The sequence below is a fragment of the Crinia signifera genome, chromosome 2 (assembly GCF_055691185.1).
Source record: "Crinia signifera chromosome 2, ASM5569118v1, whole genome shotgun sequence".
Classification (NCBI taxonomy): Eukaryota; Metazoa; Chordata; class Amphibia; order Anura; family Myobatrachidae; genus Crinia; species Crinia signifera.
Window position 1 is genome coordinate 319,841,558 of NC_139218.1, and position 14,482 is coordinate 319,856,039.

At 42.7% G+C, this 14,482-nt stretch overlaps 1 protein-coding gene across 3 annotated transcripts in view; it reads right to left on the reverse strand.

Moving 5' to 3' along the window:
* ITGA7 (integrin subunit alpha 7) overlaps nucleotides 1-14,482 on the reverse strand; it is a 157,736-nt gene that overhangs the window by 24,263 nt on the left and 118,991 nt on the right. For all 3 annotated transcript variants that reach the window (XM_083169119.1, XM_083169118.1, XM_083169116.1), the window contains 9 exons: nucleotides 12,935-13,084; nucleotides 10,812-10,927; nucleotides 6,727-6,916; nucleotides 6,360-6,440; nucleotides 6,086-6,165; nucleotides 2,290-2,367; nucleotides 2,086-2,188; nucleotides 1,181-1,363; nucleotides 990-1,094 (listed from right to left, as the gene is read on the reverse strand). In XM_083169119.1, the coding sequence (XP_083025245.1) occupies nucleotides 990-1,094; nucleotides 1,181-1,363; nucleotides 2,086-2,188; nucleotides 2,290-2,367; nucleotides 6,086-6,165; nucleotides 6,360-6,440; nucleotides 6,727-6,916; nucleotides 10,812-10,927; nucleotides 12,935-13,084 (1,086 nt within the window). The remainder of the gene's footprint in view (nucleotides 1-989; nucleotides 1,095-1,180; nucleotides 1,364-2,085; nucleotides 2,189-2,289; nucleotides 2,368-6,085; nucleotides 6,166-6,359; nucleotides 6,441-6,726; nucleotides 6,917-10,811; nucleotides 10,928-12,934; nucleotides 13,085-14,482) is intronic.

A 14,482-nucleotide genomic window follows, 5' to 3' on the forward strand; every position in this document is an offset into this window, starting at 1 on the left:
CAGCTACTAACTAACAAAAAAGAAAGAAACGTCCCAAGGCGCTAACTGTCCTTGCAGCCTCGATTCCACTTGTAGGACCACTCAGTAATCCTAACTCGCAACTCTTTCCCGAACAAAGGTAGAATTTCGACAGCGCTTGACTGGTTTGTTCGATATTGGTGTTTTTTTCTCAGATTAGTGCAGAAAAAAATAGAATAAAGAAGAGTGTATAAGTGACAAAGTAAACTTTCTTGGGGGGGTCAAGGGATACCCAAAAGTATATATAGCGGGATGTAGGTCCCGTACCAAGACTCACTTGGAGAGTCACGCTATATATACTTTTGGGTATCCCTTGACCCCCAAGAAAGTTTATTCTGATCAGTGTCACTTATACACTCTTCTTTATTCTATTTTTTTCTGCACTAATCTGAGAAAAAAACACCAATATCGAACAAACCAGTCAAGCGCTGTCGAAATTCCACCTTTGTTCGGGAAAAAATACCAGCTACTAACTGTTGACATATAGAATGTCAACACATTGTCACAGTGATATATTTACCATGATAACAAGATGGCAAACAGTAACATTATACAGATGCGTCCTTCCTCATGTAGCCTCTGTACATAATGAGTAGTGGCAGACAGGGCACGGGAGAGCCTCCAGATGCCATATGTATTGGTCAGCAACATACATCTTCTTACCATATACAGTAAATGCATCTTACATGCAACACTGAGAATAAGATGCACAAGCAACTTACTGTAAATTGAATAAAATGATACGGGACATGCATTTGGTGTGCGACTGCTGCTGTATCTGTATACAAAATGCTACGCTACAGCGTTTCCTGGAAAACACTAACATAGCGCATAGCGATGTGAATAAGATGCATTTACAGGGGAAAAATGCATGAAAAGATGCTTAGCACTGGTAAAAGGAACTAGAAGGGCTGTTTAATGTGACTGCAGCAAGGATAAGGGAGGTCACAATGTATAGAGGTGAGAATTACCAAAACAACATCCTTCTTCTTGGCTGGATATGTAAGGGGCCATCTGCTTGCTGAACGCTGACTCTGAACTGGCGTCAAGAAATTTGTGTTTGCTGTCACAGTGTCCTAGAAGAGAAGGGTGCAGATTAAGTACAGTACCGTGTAAATAATGATCTATGCAGGCAGCAGGAACACAGCGGAACTCCACCAACCAGTCTGAGAGGGTTGATTGCAGTGAATGGGCTGCACTCAATACTATGACCAGAGAGGTCTTTCTCTTTCAATTGAATCTTCATTGGATACAGCAGCCATTTTCCATTAGACATTTCATGTGGCCACATCAGGTTCAGGTAAGCAGAGCCCAGTGTACGCAAAGACTTCCCTCTGTTCGATACCTGGAGAACATATTTATAGACAAACACACTGTATCACTGTAGCTATAAATAAATAAATATATATTTATTTTTTATATATAACATAACACAAAATGGGTGGTTGCTGAAAGTAACAAGGATGCACTGACCGGGGGAATGTGACATGTAAGTACTTTACAGGGTAAGCATGGGTTTATCAGGTGAGCAAAATAAGTAGTATTAACATGATTGTGTAGCCATATGTGGCAGCATAAGATGGCAGAGCACTCACTACAGAGGTTATGTCCTCCTTAAAGTATTTACTGTAAGAAACAGTGGTAAGCTTAGCCATTACCGGCAATGGGGACCAAGCGCAGGCTTTCCGTGAATCCTTCTAGCCAATGCAGGTATCCCAGTGTGTAGGACGCTCCTGATGAGGGATAAATTGCTAGGGCGCACATCGTACATAAATATTACATACCCCCATGCCGCTGGTAGCCTATCAGTAACAGCGTGTAGTGCAACGCTGATGATAGAGATGTTACTGGGACCCCGCCAGGTGTAAGTGTAATGCACATGTGCAGCTAGCCATCGTACATAAACATTACATACCCCCGTGCCGCTGGTAGCCTATCAGTAACAGAGTATAGAATTCTAATGATGAGAGAGACATTGCTGGACATTCTAATGATGTAAGTGTCTGCTAGCAATATGTGAGTTTGGAAGTCTATTGAGTCCTTTTACACCTGTAAAATAATACGTACGGTCACTTCGATATCCACAGAGCTGCCCACATCTTCTTCGTTTTTCATTGCTGACTCTCCCCTTACCTCACCGCTATAATACAGTCTGTTAGGAGTTGCCTCCCTGCAAAAGTGCCACAATGATGTTATGCACAGTCCCCACCAAACAGTGCTGACTATATACAAATACCATACACTGGTGTCTATACAGACATGTTCACTCACCCAGAGACCGACAATGGCAGCTCTATAATCACTTTGGCTTTGGCAAACACTGCCGTTAGATTTGTCTGCTCGCTTATCCTACAAAGATACAATATTATCAGCATAAGCAAAAGGGACATAGGAGTACTACACGCTGACATTGCATTCTGCATCTTGACAGTGGCAAGATTACTGCAGGCAAACTTACCAAACAGGTATGGTAACTTAGGGGCAGTGATTCTAAAATATACCTATCTCTGTTCCAACCACTGACCATACATGTCACGACTAGGAGTTTGTGGACTCAATTGTGACCTTGGTGGTCTGTTGGCTGGTGCAAACTGTCACACCGGATGGTTATTGTGGATCAGTCACAGGCTGGATGGGCTGCGCTTGGGGAGCTGGAAGCCTGGCGGGTTGGATATAGGACCTGCGCATAAACCCCCTGGATGTGAGATTTGGCTGAATTTCTTGACGAGGCTGCGGAGTCTAACTGCCGAGCGGTCTTCGCCAGGGACCCCAGCAAGGAGGTTTGGATTTCGCTGCATCTGGACAGCAGGTCGCGACCCCTCGCTAGAAGTGCTCACTGACGGTGAGAGATTGCGCAGTTTAGGACTTGACGTAGGGGTTTCTGGTCGGAAGGCAACTGGGACAAATGAAAGGCCGACCGGCTGTGACAGACTAGAGTATAACTGGGACGACCGGGTAGACCTCCGTAGAATGAACACAGGAAATAACGGAACTAAACTTGCCGACTTGGTGTTAACACAGGACTAGGTGACGGGAATAACTGAACTGAAATGGCCGACTTGGCGTTTACACAGGTACAGGTGACGGAGATAACAGAACTGAAGAATACGGCAACTCAGGATGGCCCACTTGGCATATAACGGACAACTAAGGAAAACGGCAACTCAGGATGGCCCACTTGGCATATAACAGGTAACTGAAGAATACTGAGGATAAACACAGGAACTAGAGGAGCAGGAACCGGAGCAGGAATAGGACTATTTGTGACCGGGAATGCTGGAGCAGACAGACAAGCAGAGCCTCTGGGAGCTGAATGCTGAAGACTCACACAGGTACTCCAGGAAGCAAGCTTGAACAGTGAAGATCATCCGGCACATGCAGCAGGAAGACAAGTTGCTGAAGGCAGTTTCTGGGTCTGTGAGCAGGATATTTAACACCCCCCCCCCCCCCCCACCTCGCATTGATTGGAGGAAAGGACAGAGGGCAATCTGCAAAATGAGGCTTGAATCCAGGAGACTTCAACCTGAATTTAACAGGTGAGCAACAGGGAACAGGACAGCAAAGGGTTACAGGTGATTTCAGCTTCAGACTGGATTCTACTCATGTGCACAATCAAGGAGCCAGCAATGCATAGACTGACTGGCAGCATGAATGCAGACAGAACTGATTCCGACTGAGACTGAGAAACAGCAGAATCACAAGTCATGTAAGCTTGAATAAGCAGATCCATGACAATACAGAGGACAAGAAGTCAGACCGGGGTTTTAATTGGGAGTGAGGTTTAGCAAAGATTAATAAAAAAAAATGTAGCTCGTGACCAATTTTGGATTCTCTATACCCGTGGTATTCAATTTGGTACTGCTTTCCTAGCACGGCGCCCACGATTAGCATCGCATTAATCGCAAGCATTGTATGCATCTTATGTGTTTCTGCACCACAAGATGCATGCGATGCTTGCGATTAATGCGACTACAGCGATTTTTTCATCGTTCCCATATTTATCGCATGCATCGCATCACTCGTACTGTAAACATACATACAATGTATGCGATGGACGCGATTTACGCGATTTCATACATTTGGTGCTCACAGGCCCATCACTAATAGGTCCAATTACCCTTTTTCTGCATAGTGACATCTCTGATTGGTTTATTAACCATTATTCTGCATAGTAACACATGTTTACATAACACTAAACATGTTTTCACTGTAATTCCAATCCCCTGTGTGAGACACCTCCTTCCCTGAAGTTTCTTTGTGGGTTTATTTGTGTGAGAAGTGGAGGTGACCAAGATGTTAAATGCAGCCCCACGCCAAACCCCCACTATAAACGTGAACCCGAAGCGTGGCGAGCGCAGCGAGCCCCGCGAGGGGCGGTGGTACGCATCCTCCGACCTTTTCATACCCCCACTATCCACGTCGGCGTGGAGTTGAGAATAGAAAGTGTGGCAAGCGCAGCGAGCCACCGAGCCCGAAGCGTGGCGAGCGCAGCGAGCCCCGCGAGGGGCCGCGGATACTGTGAAGCCCGCGAGGGGACGCGGATACCTGTGAAGCTCGAGAGGGGACGCGGATACCTGTGAAGGTATCCGCGTGCGCTCGCCACGCTTCGGGCTCGGTGGCTCGCTGCGCTCGCCACACTTTCTATTTTCAACTCCACGCCGACGTGGATAGTGGGGGTATGAAAATGTCGGAGGACGCGTACCGCTGCACTCGCCACGCTTCAGGTTCACGTTTATAGCGGGGATTTGGTGTGGGGCTGCATTAAACATGGTAAGCACCCATTTGGGTGCTTAACAGCACCCGGGGGGTTGAGGTGGGGCTGCATTTAAAATTGTAAGCAGCCATTTGGGTGCTTAAAAGCACCCTTTAGGGTGATTAGACAATTTGTACGTATAGGGGGCATACATACACTATAGTATATCGCACCCATCGCATTCATTGTACATCTACAACTACATACAATCCATACAAGTGACTCGATGAGTGTGATGCATGCGATTTAAAGGCATACATCGCAGTCATCGCATGCATCGTAGCTAACTATAGTACTGTTTTTCATACGATGCCTGTGATTTAAAACCCTAAATCGCAGGCATCGCACAGATTGTATGCCATATAAAAATGTACACGATTACTGCGATGGGCGCCGTGCTAGGAAAGCAGTACCTTCAATTTTTCAGTAAACGGTTGGAGGGTTTTAGACCTGAAAACCCCATGGTGCGTAAAGAACTCCCAACAAGATATTCACTAGCTTGGTGTTGGTCTCCCCTACATCTTTACAATAGGAAGGGAACTACTGTGAGTCATGGGGGCTGCTGCAGAAGACCCAGCTCCCAATGCTGCAGGAGCAGACTAATGAAGCTAATTGAAAATTTCTAATTGATTAGTTAGTCATCTGGAGTTGGGGAGGGGTGGAGTAGAGGATGCAGCTGCCTGGGTGCCAGGGCAAGTGCCACTGATTTTTCTAAAAATTATGCTTTAAGGAAAAATCAGACTTGCTCTGAGGGTGGTAGAAAAAAGATGCAGTGATTTCTTCCCATTTTCAATCCTCTAGTTGAATTGGAAAACCCCACGCCTGTGTTATTTGCCAAATTTCCCATCTTCAAAGTTCCCGTAAATTGTGAATGGTAGAAAGATGACTTTAACATGTGCATAATGAAGAGTTATTTACTGGTCAATTTGTGGAATTCCTGTACACATGAGATGGTGAAAGCAAATTCACAAACATAATATAAAAATTAAATGGATAATTTTCTTATATTAAGAGTTATCTTTTAGTAAATAGCAGAGGACAGAATGGGGGTAACTGTTTCAAGTCACGTATCTGTCAGAAGTGTTTCCACCCCTCAGGCTGTTAAACAGTTTTTCAATGTTTACTATGTAACTGTGACTGGGTAAATATATGCAGAGTGTATGTATGTATAGATAGATAGTTACACTACAATTGTATTTCAAAATATAAATAAATCCACGTTCATAACTGAATGACGTTATTGGCTGTAATCATATGCAGAGATTATAAACTAGCCAATCAAATACACTATCCATGTAGTAGGTAAATGCTTACGTTGCCAGTTCGAGTTTGACCTCCAATTCTGTAGTCTCTATGGTTATCCCCTGGGTGCTGATAACCATATAGAATGCTACCTGAAACATAAATACAGATTATAAGTTTAAGGCAGTCAGAGACATTATATAAACTGACTGTTTATTATATAAACTGACTGTTCACTATATACACCGACTTCAACACATACAGAAATAATGCTCACACGGCTAATGATCTAATTTCCAAATAAAGTACAGAAAGAAAGAGTGCAATGCAAGCAGTACATAGATACCTCAGCATTTCTCTTGATTGGGTTTCCGAGTTCACAGACTGCCTGGGAAGCATTATCATTGGAATGACAGACCACCTTTTCCTGAGGGGGAAGAATACATAGCGTCACTGAGTCCTTTAACGGAGAACCACAATGATGTCTCAGCATAAGAAATCAATACACTACAAAGTAATGAAACTCATCTTCCAGTTACTGAGATATTCTATAATATCTGCAAGATACCAAACCTGGTCTGTCCCCTAGTTCTACTAAAATATCACATGTATTACTTATTTACATATATACATTTCCAAATATAAGACACAAGGTAAACAACACATGTACTTTTCAATATTTATTTTAATATGAATTGGAATAATAATCATACCGTATTTAAGAGTACTGGGCGGACAGCAGAGTAGGACATTGTGTCAGGGAAGGATGCAATAAGCTGAGCGCCATGAGCATCATCTCCGTCAAGGTGTGGGTTGAGCGGGTCAGAAGGAAAATTGTTAACTGTGATCTTCAGCACAATGTCCTTCTGGTCAGTCAGTGAATACACTGGGACCTTGTTCTCCCTGGAATTTCAGTAAGGCATCATTGTGAAACAATTAGTTTTGTTGTTAACCACAAAAAGGTCGCACTTTACATAAACAATTAATTGAATAAATTACATTACTGTTCCCTTTCATACCAAAATCCCAGATATGACCTAGGAATCGGAAGCATGGTTTCAATCTGGATTAGACTGGGGAATGACCCCTTTCAGACAGTTCCCAGGTATTCCTGGGTTGTGACTACTGACACTGTACACAGCTACAATGGATGCCAAGCCCCGGGAATTCCATTCTCCCTATACCAGTGATGGCTAACCTTGACACTCCAGCTGTTGTTGAACTACACATCCCACCATGCCCTGCATCAGTTTTAGCATGGACAAATAGCAAAACTGTAGCAGGGCATGCTGGGATGTGTAGTTCAACAACATGTGGAGTGTCAAGGTTAGCCATCACTGACCTATACTGACCATGCCGGGATGTGTAGTTCAACAACATGTGGAGTGTCAAGGTTAGCCATCACTGACCTATACTGACCATGCCGGGATGTGTAGTTCAACAACATGTGGAGTGTCAAGGTTAGCCATCACTGACCTATACTGACACTTTTCTTGGTGTTTATAGTTGTTACTTTAAATAAGGCAGTTTGGTGGTGATGTTTTTAAAACTGCTCATTAACTGTACAGAAGCATGTGTAATGTGGGGGCATGTGTAATAGGGTCGAAGTTTGCTGGAGGTGCGGGATACCAGCTGATATAGGAAGTGGCAACCATGTCTAAGGCAAAACTAACCTGATTTCGCATTGTAAATAATTGTTTGTTTTTTTAATTCAGAGGACGGCCGGCATTCCGCAACTCCAGCACACTCGGACCCTATTATATATGCCCCATAGTCTGTATTGGTGACTTTCTTGTTATTAGGAGGGACAACATGTGAATCAGAAAAGCATCAGCTAGGGTAAGATCCTGCAGATTTCCCATTGCTTCAGTAATATGTGTATACTACTTGTTATACTGTGTTACTACTGGGTTTCAGTAAAGCATAGTTATTAATGTGATTGTAATATATTATTGGGGTCATTTTACCAAAATGGGAATTCTATTGAAGATGGTATGTTTCCCCTAGCAACCAATCAGATTCTATCTATTATCTAATCTAGAAGGTGCTAACTAAATAAGAAGCATAATCTGATTGGTTGCTATGGGCAACATCCCATCTTCAGTAGAACTCCCATCTTAGTAAAGTTAGCCTGTGGTGTATAATAGGCTTTTGCTTGCCATGTGGTACTTGATCATCCAGAGAGGAGAACGTAAATATTGTTGATAGTATGCAGAGAGCTGAGGTGATTACCCTGTGTATAGGTTACCTCTAATGGATGGACACTAGAGTTCCCTACAAGGGACAAGACAGAGATTGTAGTGATAGGAAGAGGACATTGTGTCAGTAGGCTGGATTATGACATTAGGGCTGACACTGCTAATCCACTGTAATGTAACATGGGAAACGGAAACCAGATGGTTTTAATTTTGTGTTTAACAACCGCTAATCCTACAGAAACTTTCTCAGGCATTTATAGGATTTTCTTACTGTCCCCATTGTTTTGATTTTCACATTTTAATATTACATTTCCTGTTAAAATATTTATATGGAAAGCGTTGGTTTTTAATAAAAAGTAGAATACGTGACAGAGGGCGAGATTCAGCAAGCTGAAAATGCCGTAAAAACCCCGTTTTCAGGTTTTTTACGGCATTTTCCTATGCAGCAAAGCCCCACCGCTGGGGCTTCGCTGCGGGGGGTTATGCCAGTTCCTATTTGGCGTAACCCCATGGAAGCCTATGGGCTTCCCTTCGCATCCCCTGCTGCCCCACGCGCCCTCCGCCGATCCGCGCTGCATCCCCCTCACCTGTGTCCGGGCAGCCTCCTGCTGTGCTGCCCGGACCAGTGATTTCCTCCTCCCTGCACAGGGAGGAGGAACCGGAGCCCTTACAGCTGTGTAAGGGTTCCGGCATGGAGGGGGGGACCCGGTGCGTTAATAAGCGCATATATTACTGCATATGCGATTATTAACTATGCGAATGCCGGGGATGTGCTCCGGGGATTATTAATGAATCCCGCCCAGAGTGAGAGAGAGAAAGAGAGTTGGTGGGTAGAAAGACGGGTAGATGGGAACTGATAATGGATCATTGCCATAACATTGTTGTGCTACTAATGGTACAATTAATGTCTAACGACTTGCCAAACTTTATTTTCCAACTCTCCCTGAATGTCAGGGAGACTCTCTGAATTAGTAGTAATCTCCCTCACTCCCTGAAGACTCTACAAATCTCCCTAATTGCACATTACCCCCATTATGTAGCTGCTGCATATAGTACTTGAGGGGAAAAAAAAGAGAAATATATATAGTCAAATGGGACCATCAGTGCCATTTCCCTGCATTGATTGTATGGTACAACATACATACTGTTCATTCTCAAATAAGGTTTATCCTGGTCATTTGTATGGAACCACTTGACGTGGAAAGTATTAGCTGTTTTCATATATTGAATAGCAACAACAGAGAGCGCCTCATTTATTAGTATAAAAAACACATATAAAACACAGAGGGCCTTATTCAGATTTCATCGGTACTGCGCGCATTCGCGCACAGTGCCGATGTTGTGCGTCTGTGCATGCACAGGCGTGTTTCTGTGCAGGCGCATGGTGTGTGCACCCACGGTGACCTTTCGGGTCGCCGGGTGCACGCACCCATGGCAGCGAGGGGGGGGGGCGGAGATGGGCAAGGAGCGCTGGGCTGCCCCATTACCATATGGGAACGCCCAGCGTTCCATGGGCGTTTCCATGAGAACGCTGGGCGTTCTCATGGTAATGAGGCAGTGACGCGGGTGTGTGGGCCGGGAAGCTGACATCACCGGATGTGAGCTGCCCGCCCATATCATGCCAGCGTGCACGCTAAACTAAGTAACTCAAAACTCACTTATATAAGCGTGCACGCTAAACATCATTCGATGGTCACCGACCATCGAATGATGTGGGCGGACACCCCAGCAAAGCGAATGGATGTTTATGCAAAACATCCATTTGCTGCTGTGCGGGCGAAGCCGCACTTTGCTGGGGCGGCGGGGGGGGGGGGGGGGGGGGGGCGTGCGTTCGCCGGGCAGGGTTTGGTGGACTCGCAAGGCTGCGAATTCGTAGCGATCCTTTGTGTCATCGCGGTTTCATGATCAGAGAAACGCATTAAGGACATGATGATACCACAGCTATTACCTGGTCCGCCATTTCTTTGTGCACCTCAGACTTGAGATTCACCTGGTGGGGGGGGAGGGTGTGAGTCCAGCGGGGTGGCATTTACCTGCTCACTAGCGAATTTACGCTGCCTAGAAGACAGTTCTGAATCAGGCCCATTGTTTCTCTAACAAATATACGTTGTCCACACCGACACAAAGGATCGCTACTTATGTACAATAACTCCTCCTGGTTGCAGGGTTCAATTAGAGGCATTGTTTGTGGCTTATACTTACACGTTTTATGCTAATAAATGAAGCAGTACTTATTTGTATGAGGCACTCGCTGTTGTTGCTATTTTCGTTGGTTACTAAAAGGTCTCCAGAGTACCTGTTGGGAGCTGCAAACCATAATAAACAAGCACATATTTATGCATATACATTTAGTTTAATTCTTCATTACACAGCACTAAACATTTAATGTCATTTTTATTGGATGTAGGATTTTAACTGGTTTGTCCCAATTTTGCTGCTGATTTATTTTGTTTACATATATTACTGAGCAACAATTTAAAAATGTACAAGTTGACCCAATACACATCTACATTAACACTGTGCTCATAGGCGTTACTTCCAAAATCTTCTTTTTACCATTATAGTACATTGTAATCATATAGTGAGTGTGCAGTACTTACACAGGCAGAGGTATAAACGTCTCCGTTTTGCCTACTCGGGAGCAGAAAGTGTAGTCCAGCTGCAGGTTGCTATGACAAATTTTGTCTTCCCCGCAGCCTTCCCTAAGGAAGTTCACCTGATTCAGAGCAAAGACACCACATTTATTATTTATTTATTAATTATGAACAATGTATAAAAGGCAGATAAAATCACAATACAATATGGATAAATAACCACTCAATCATACAACGAGAGTTACGATGCTGATGAAACTATCCTCCTTCTCATACAGGTTGAGTATCCCGTATCCGAATATCCGTTATCCGAATTATTCTGAAAACCATACATTCCAGAAAGTGAACCAAAAATTTTTTTTTTTGCTAAAAACTTACTGGGGACATCTGTAACAGCACTACTGAGGACATGATATGTAACTGGCACTATATATGTGCAAGACAATGATTGCTTGCCATTTAAATTCAGTGACTGAGATTGTACACAAACTTTGTTTCATATTTTGAAACCTTGTTTTATGCACAAATAAAATATATTTGTGTTTATTTCATGTGTTTGATGTATATGTACAACATAAATGCAAGATACCTCAAGATACATCATTGAAATATTAAAATATTCCGAAATACGGAATAATCCGTTATCCAAAATTCTCCTGGTCCCGAGCATTTTGGATAAGGGATACTCAACCTGTACCACCAAACATGACCCTCTCCAGGAGGGACACACTGCTCTGCTCCTCAGCCCATACACGCTGCTATGAGGGCGTGCTTTCCGTGCTGTACTAGCACAGATCACATTGCATTGCATTGCATGTGCATCCGTTGTGCACGCACTTTTTGTACTTAGGTTTCATCTCATTGCATGCACATGCAATGCAATGTGATCCGTGCTAGTACAGCACGCCCACAAAGCAGCGTGTATGGGCTGCTTCCTTCTTAATGCATGATTACCTTCATCTGTTAATGATAAGAAAGGTGCTTTAACACAGGGGATGGTAATCATATATTATGAGGGAATTGCAGGAACAGAGCAACGTGTCCCTCCTGGGGAGTAACTGGCTTTCATTGGCAGTCTAATAACAATCAGCTTATAATTCAAATAAACCATCTTTACTAAAAAACATTCTCTAAAGGAATATTCAGCACATCATATTAGTTTCTAAGTAAGTAAAATTGAATGATACAAATGTAGATTTTTGTAACACATACCACTAGAATAATAAGAAGTATGTAGACAGCTTTTTAGATAACTGTTTTACAAAAGGTGTCAATTAAGCTCATTCACTGGTATCCACCCAATTACCACTGAATGTACAGTATCACTGATGTGAGTCAGTGCAGGAACAGCCACACTTTACAGCAGCCTGAACTCCCACCAAACCAGAATTGTACAATTCAGGCAGAGAGCGGACTGGGAGGTGTGGAAGATGTGTTGCCATTACTGATGTTTTCTCGGCAACAGCAACTCACACTCTGGATAATTGGACTGACACCATTGCATCTCCCTTCCTGGAATGCAGCTTATTCAGAGTTACCTACCTGACCCTCTCCTTCAGGGAGAAAATGCTCTGTTCCTGGACCTCCCTGGTAATGTAGGATTGCCTACATTGGTGAAACACCTTTCTTATCAATTACCTAGCTCACCACAGGTGATGGCAATCCTACATTACAAGGGAAGTCCTAAAGGAGAGGGTCAGGTAGGCAACCCTGAGCTTATTTTAATAAGCACATGCAATAAGTTTTCCACTTAGTTATAACTACAGTACTGTAGATCATCTATGTATATGACAATATTAAAATAATTATTATTGTTCTGAGCTTTTTCTTTAACTTTTAACAACTGTAACTTTATATTGAATAATAAATTGTCCTCTATAAACCAATTTGCATGCACAGTACTTCTATTTTTACTGTTGATATCATACTTTTCTGCTATTTTTTATGTTTTATAATATTAGTGGGTACAAATTAACCATACCATAACGAACGCTTTATCACTCCATTGACATGCAATATAGATAGATGAGACATAAAGTTCAATGGAGTATATACAGTATACACAATTCTGATAGTACAGTACTATATAACACACTGCACTATACAGAATGCCCACATCATGGGATTACCTCTGTGTGGTAGAAATTGGGTTCCTCTTCACTGAGAATAGGCATGAGAGGGGGCAGCGATTCCATTGAAGATTGCCTCCTGTGCCGTGCTTCAAGTATGTTGTATGTAAGAGTAACTGGGATTGGTCGAAGTTTGTCTTTAATCTCATCCTGTTAATGAGAGTACACATCAGTAAGCAGGAAGGGGGAAAGCGGTCTTTAATCTGCACAAAGGAGATCAGTAATACTCATAGTACACATTTGGAAGGTGTAAGTAGTTATTAACCCCTTCACGACAGAGCCAGTTTGTGCCTTCATGACAGAGCCCTTTTTTTCAAATCTGACATGTCTCACTTAAGTGGGGATAACTTTTTTTTGCTTTTACTTATCCCAGTGATTTTGAGATTGTTTTCTCGTGACACATTGTACTTCAAGTTAGTGGTAAATTTTGGTCGATACAGTCTGTGTTTTTTTGTGAAAAATACCAAAATATCGTGAAAAAATGGAAAATTTAGCAATATGCAAAATGTCACATTTTCTGCTTGTGAGACAAATAATCATACCACTCAAAATAGTTAATAACTAACAAAGACCATATGTCTACTTTATGTTGCAATCATTATTTCAACCTCCTTTTCATTTTTTTGGACACTAGGAGGCTTCAAATATGACTAGCAAATTCTCAAATTTTCAAGAAAATTTCAAACACTGATTTTTTTAGGGACCAGTTCAGTTCTGATGTGACTTTTTTTGGAAGTTTGTTAACCCTTTAGGTGTTTCACAGGAATTAAAACAAAGTGTAGGTGAAATTTCAAAATTTCTTTTTTTTTGCAGAGTTTCAATTTTAATACATTATTCTAACGAATACAGTAGATTTTACTAGAGAAATGTGACTAAAAATTGATTCCCCAAATTCTTTTGTTTTCAAAAATATCCTATATGTGGCCCTAGTGTGCACGTTGACCAAACCACAGGCTTCATAATAGAAGGAGCACCTACTTGATTTTGGAGCCTCCTTTTTATGAGATTTTTTTTTAGGCACCATGTAGGTTTCTAGGCACCATAAGTGCTAAAAGTTAGGAACCTCCCCCACAAGTCACCCCATTTTGCAATCTACACCCCTCAGGGAATTCATCTAGGGGTATAGTGTACATTTCAAACCCCCAGGGGTTTCACCAATTTTGGTACAACTGGGATGTGAAAATGGAAAATTACATTTTTTTACACAAACATGCAGTTCTGGCTCAAAATTTTTCATTTTCACAAGGAATGAAGGAGACAAAGCACCCCAAAATCTGTGCCCCAATTTCTCTCGAGTACGGCAATGCCTCACATGTGACCAAAAAATACCAGTTGGGTGCATGGCAGGACTCAGAAGGGAAGGAGTGATTTTTGGATTTTGCAGCACAGATTTTGGTGGAATGAATGGTGGGTGCTATGTTGCACCAATACAGTGGAACCCCCCCACAAGTCACCCCATTTTGCAAAGTACACCCCTCAGGGAATTCATCTAGGGGTATAGTGTACATTTCAAACCCCCAGGGGTTTCACCAATTTTGATACAACTGG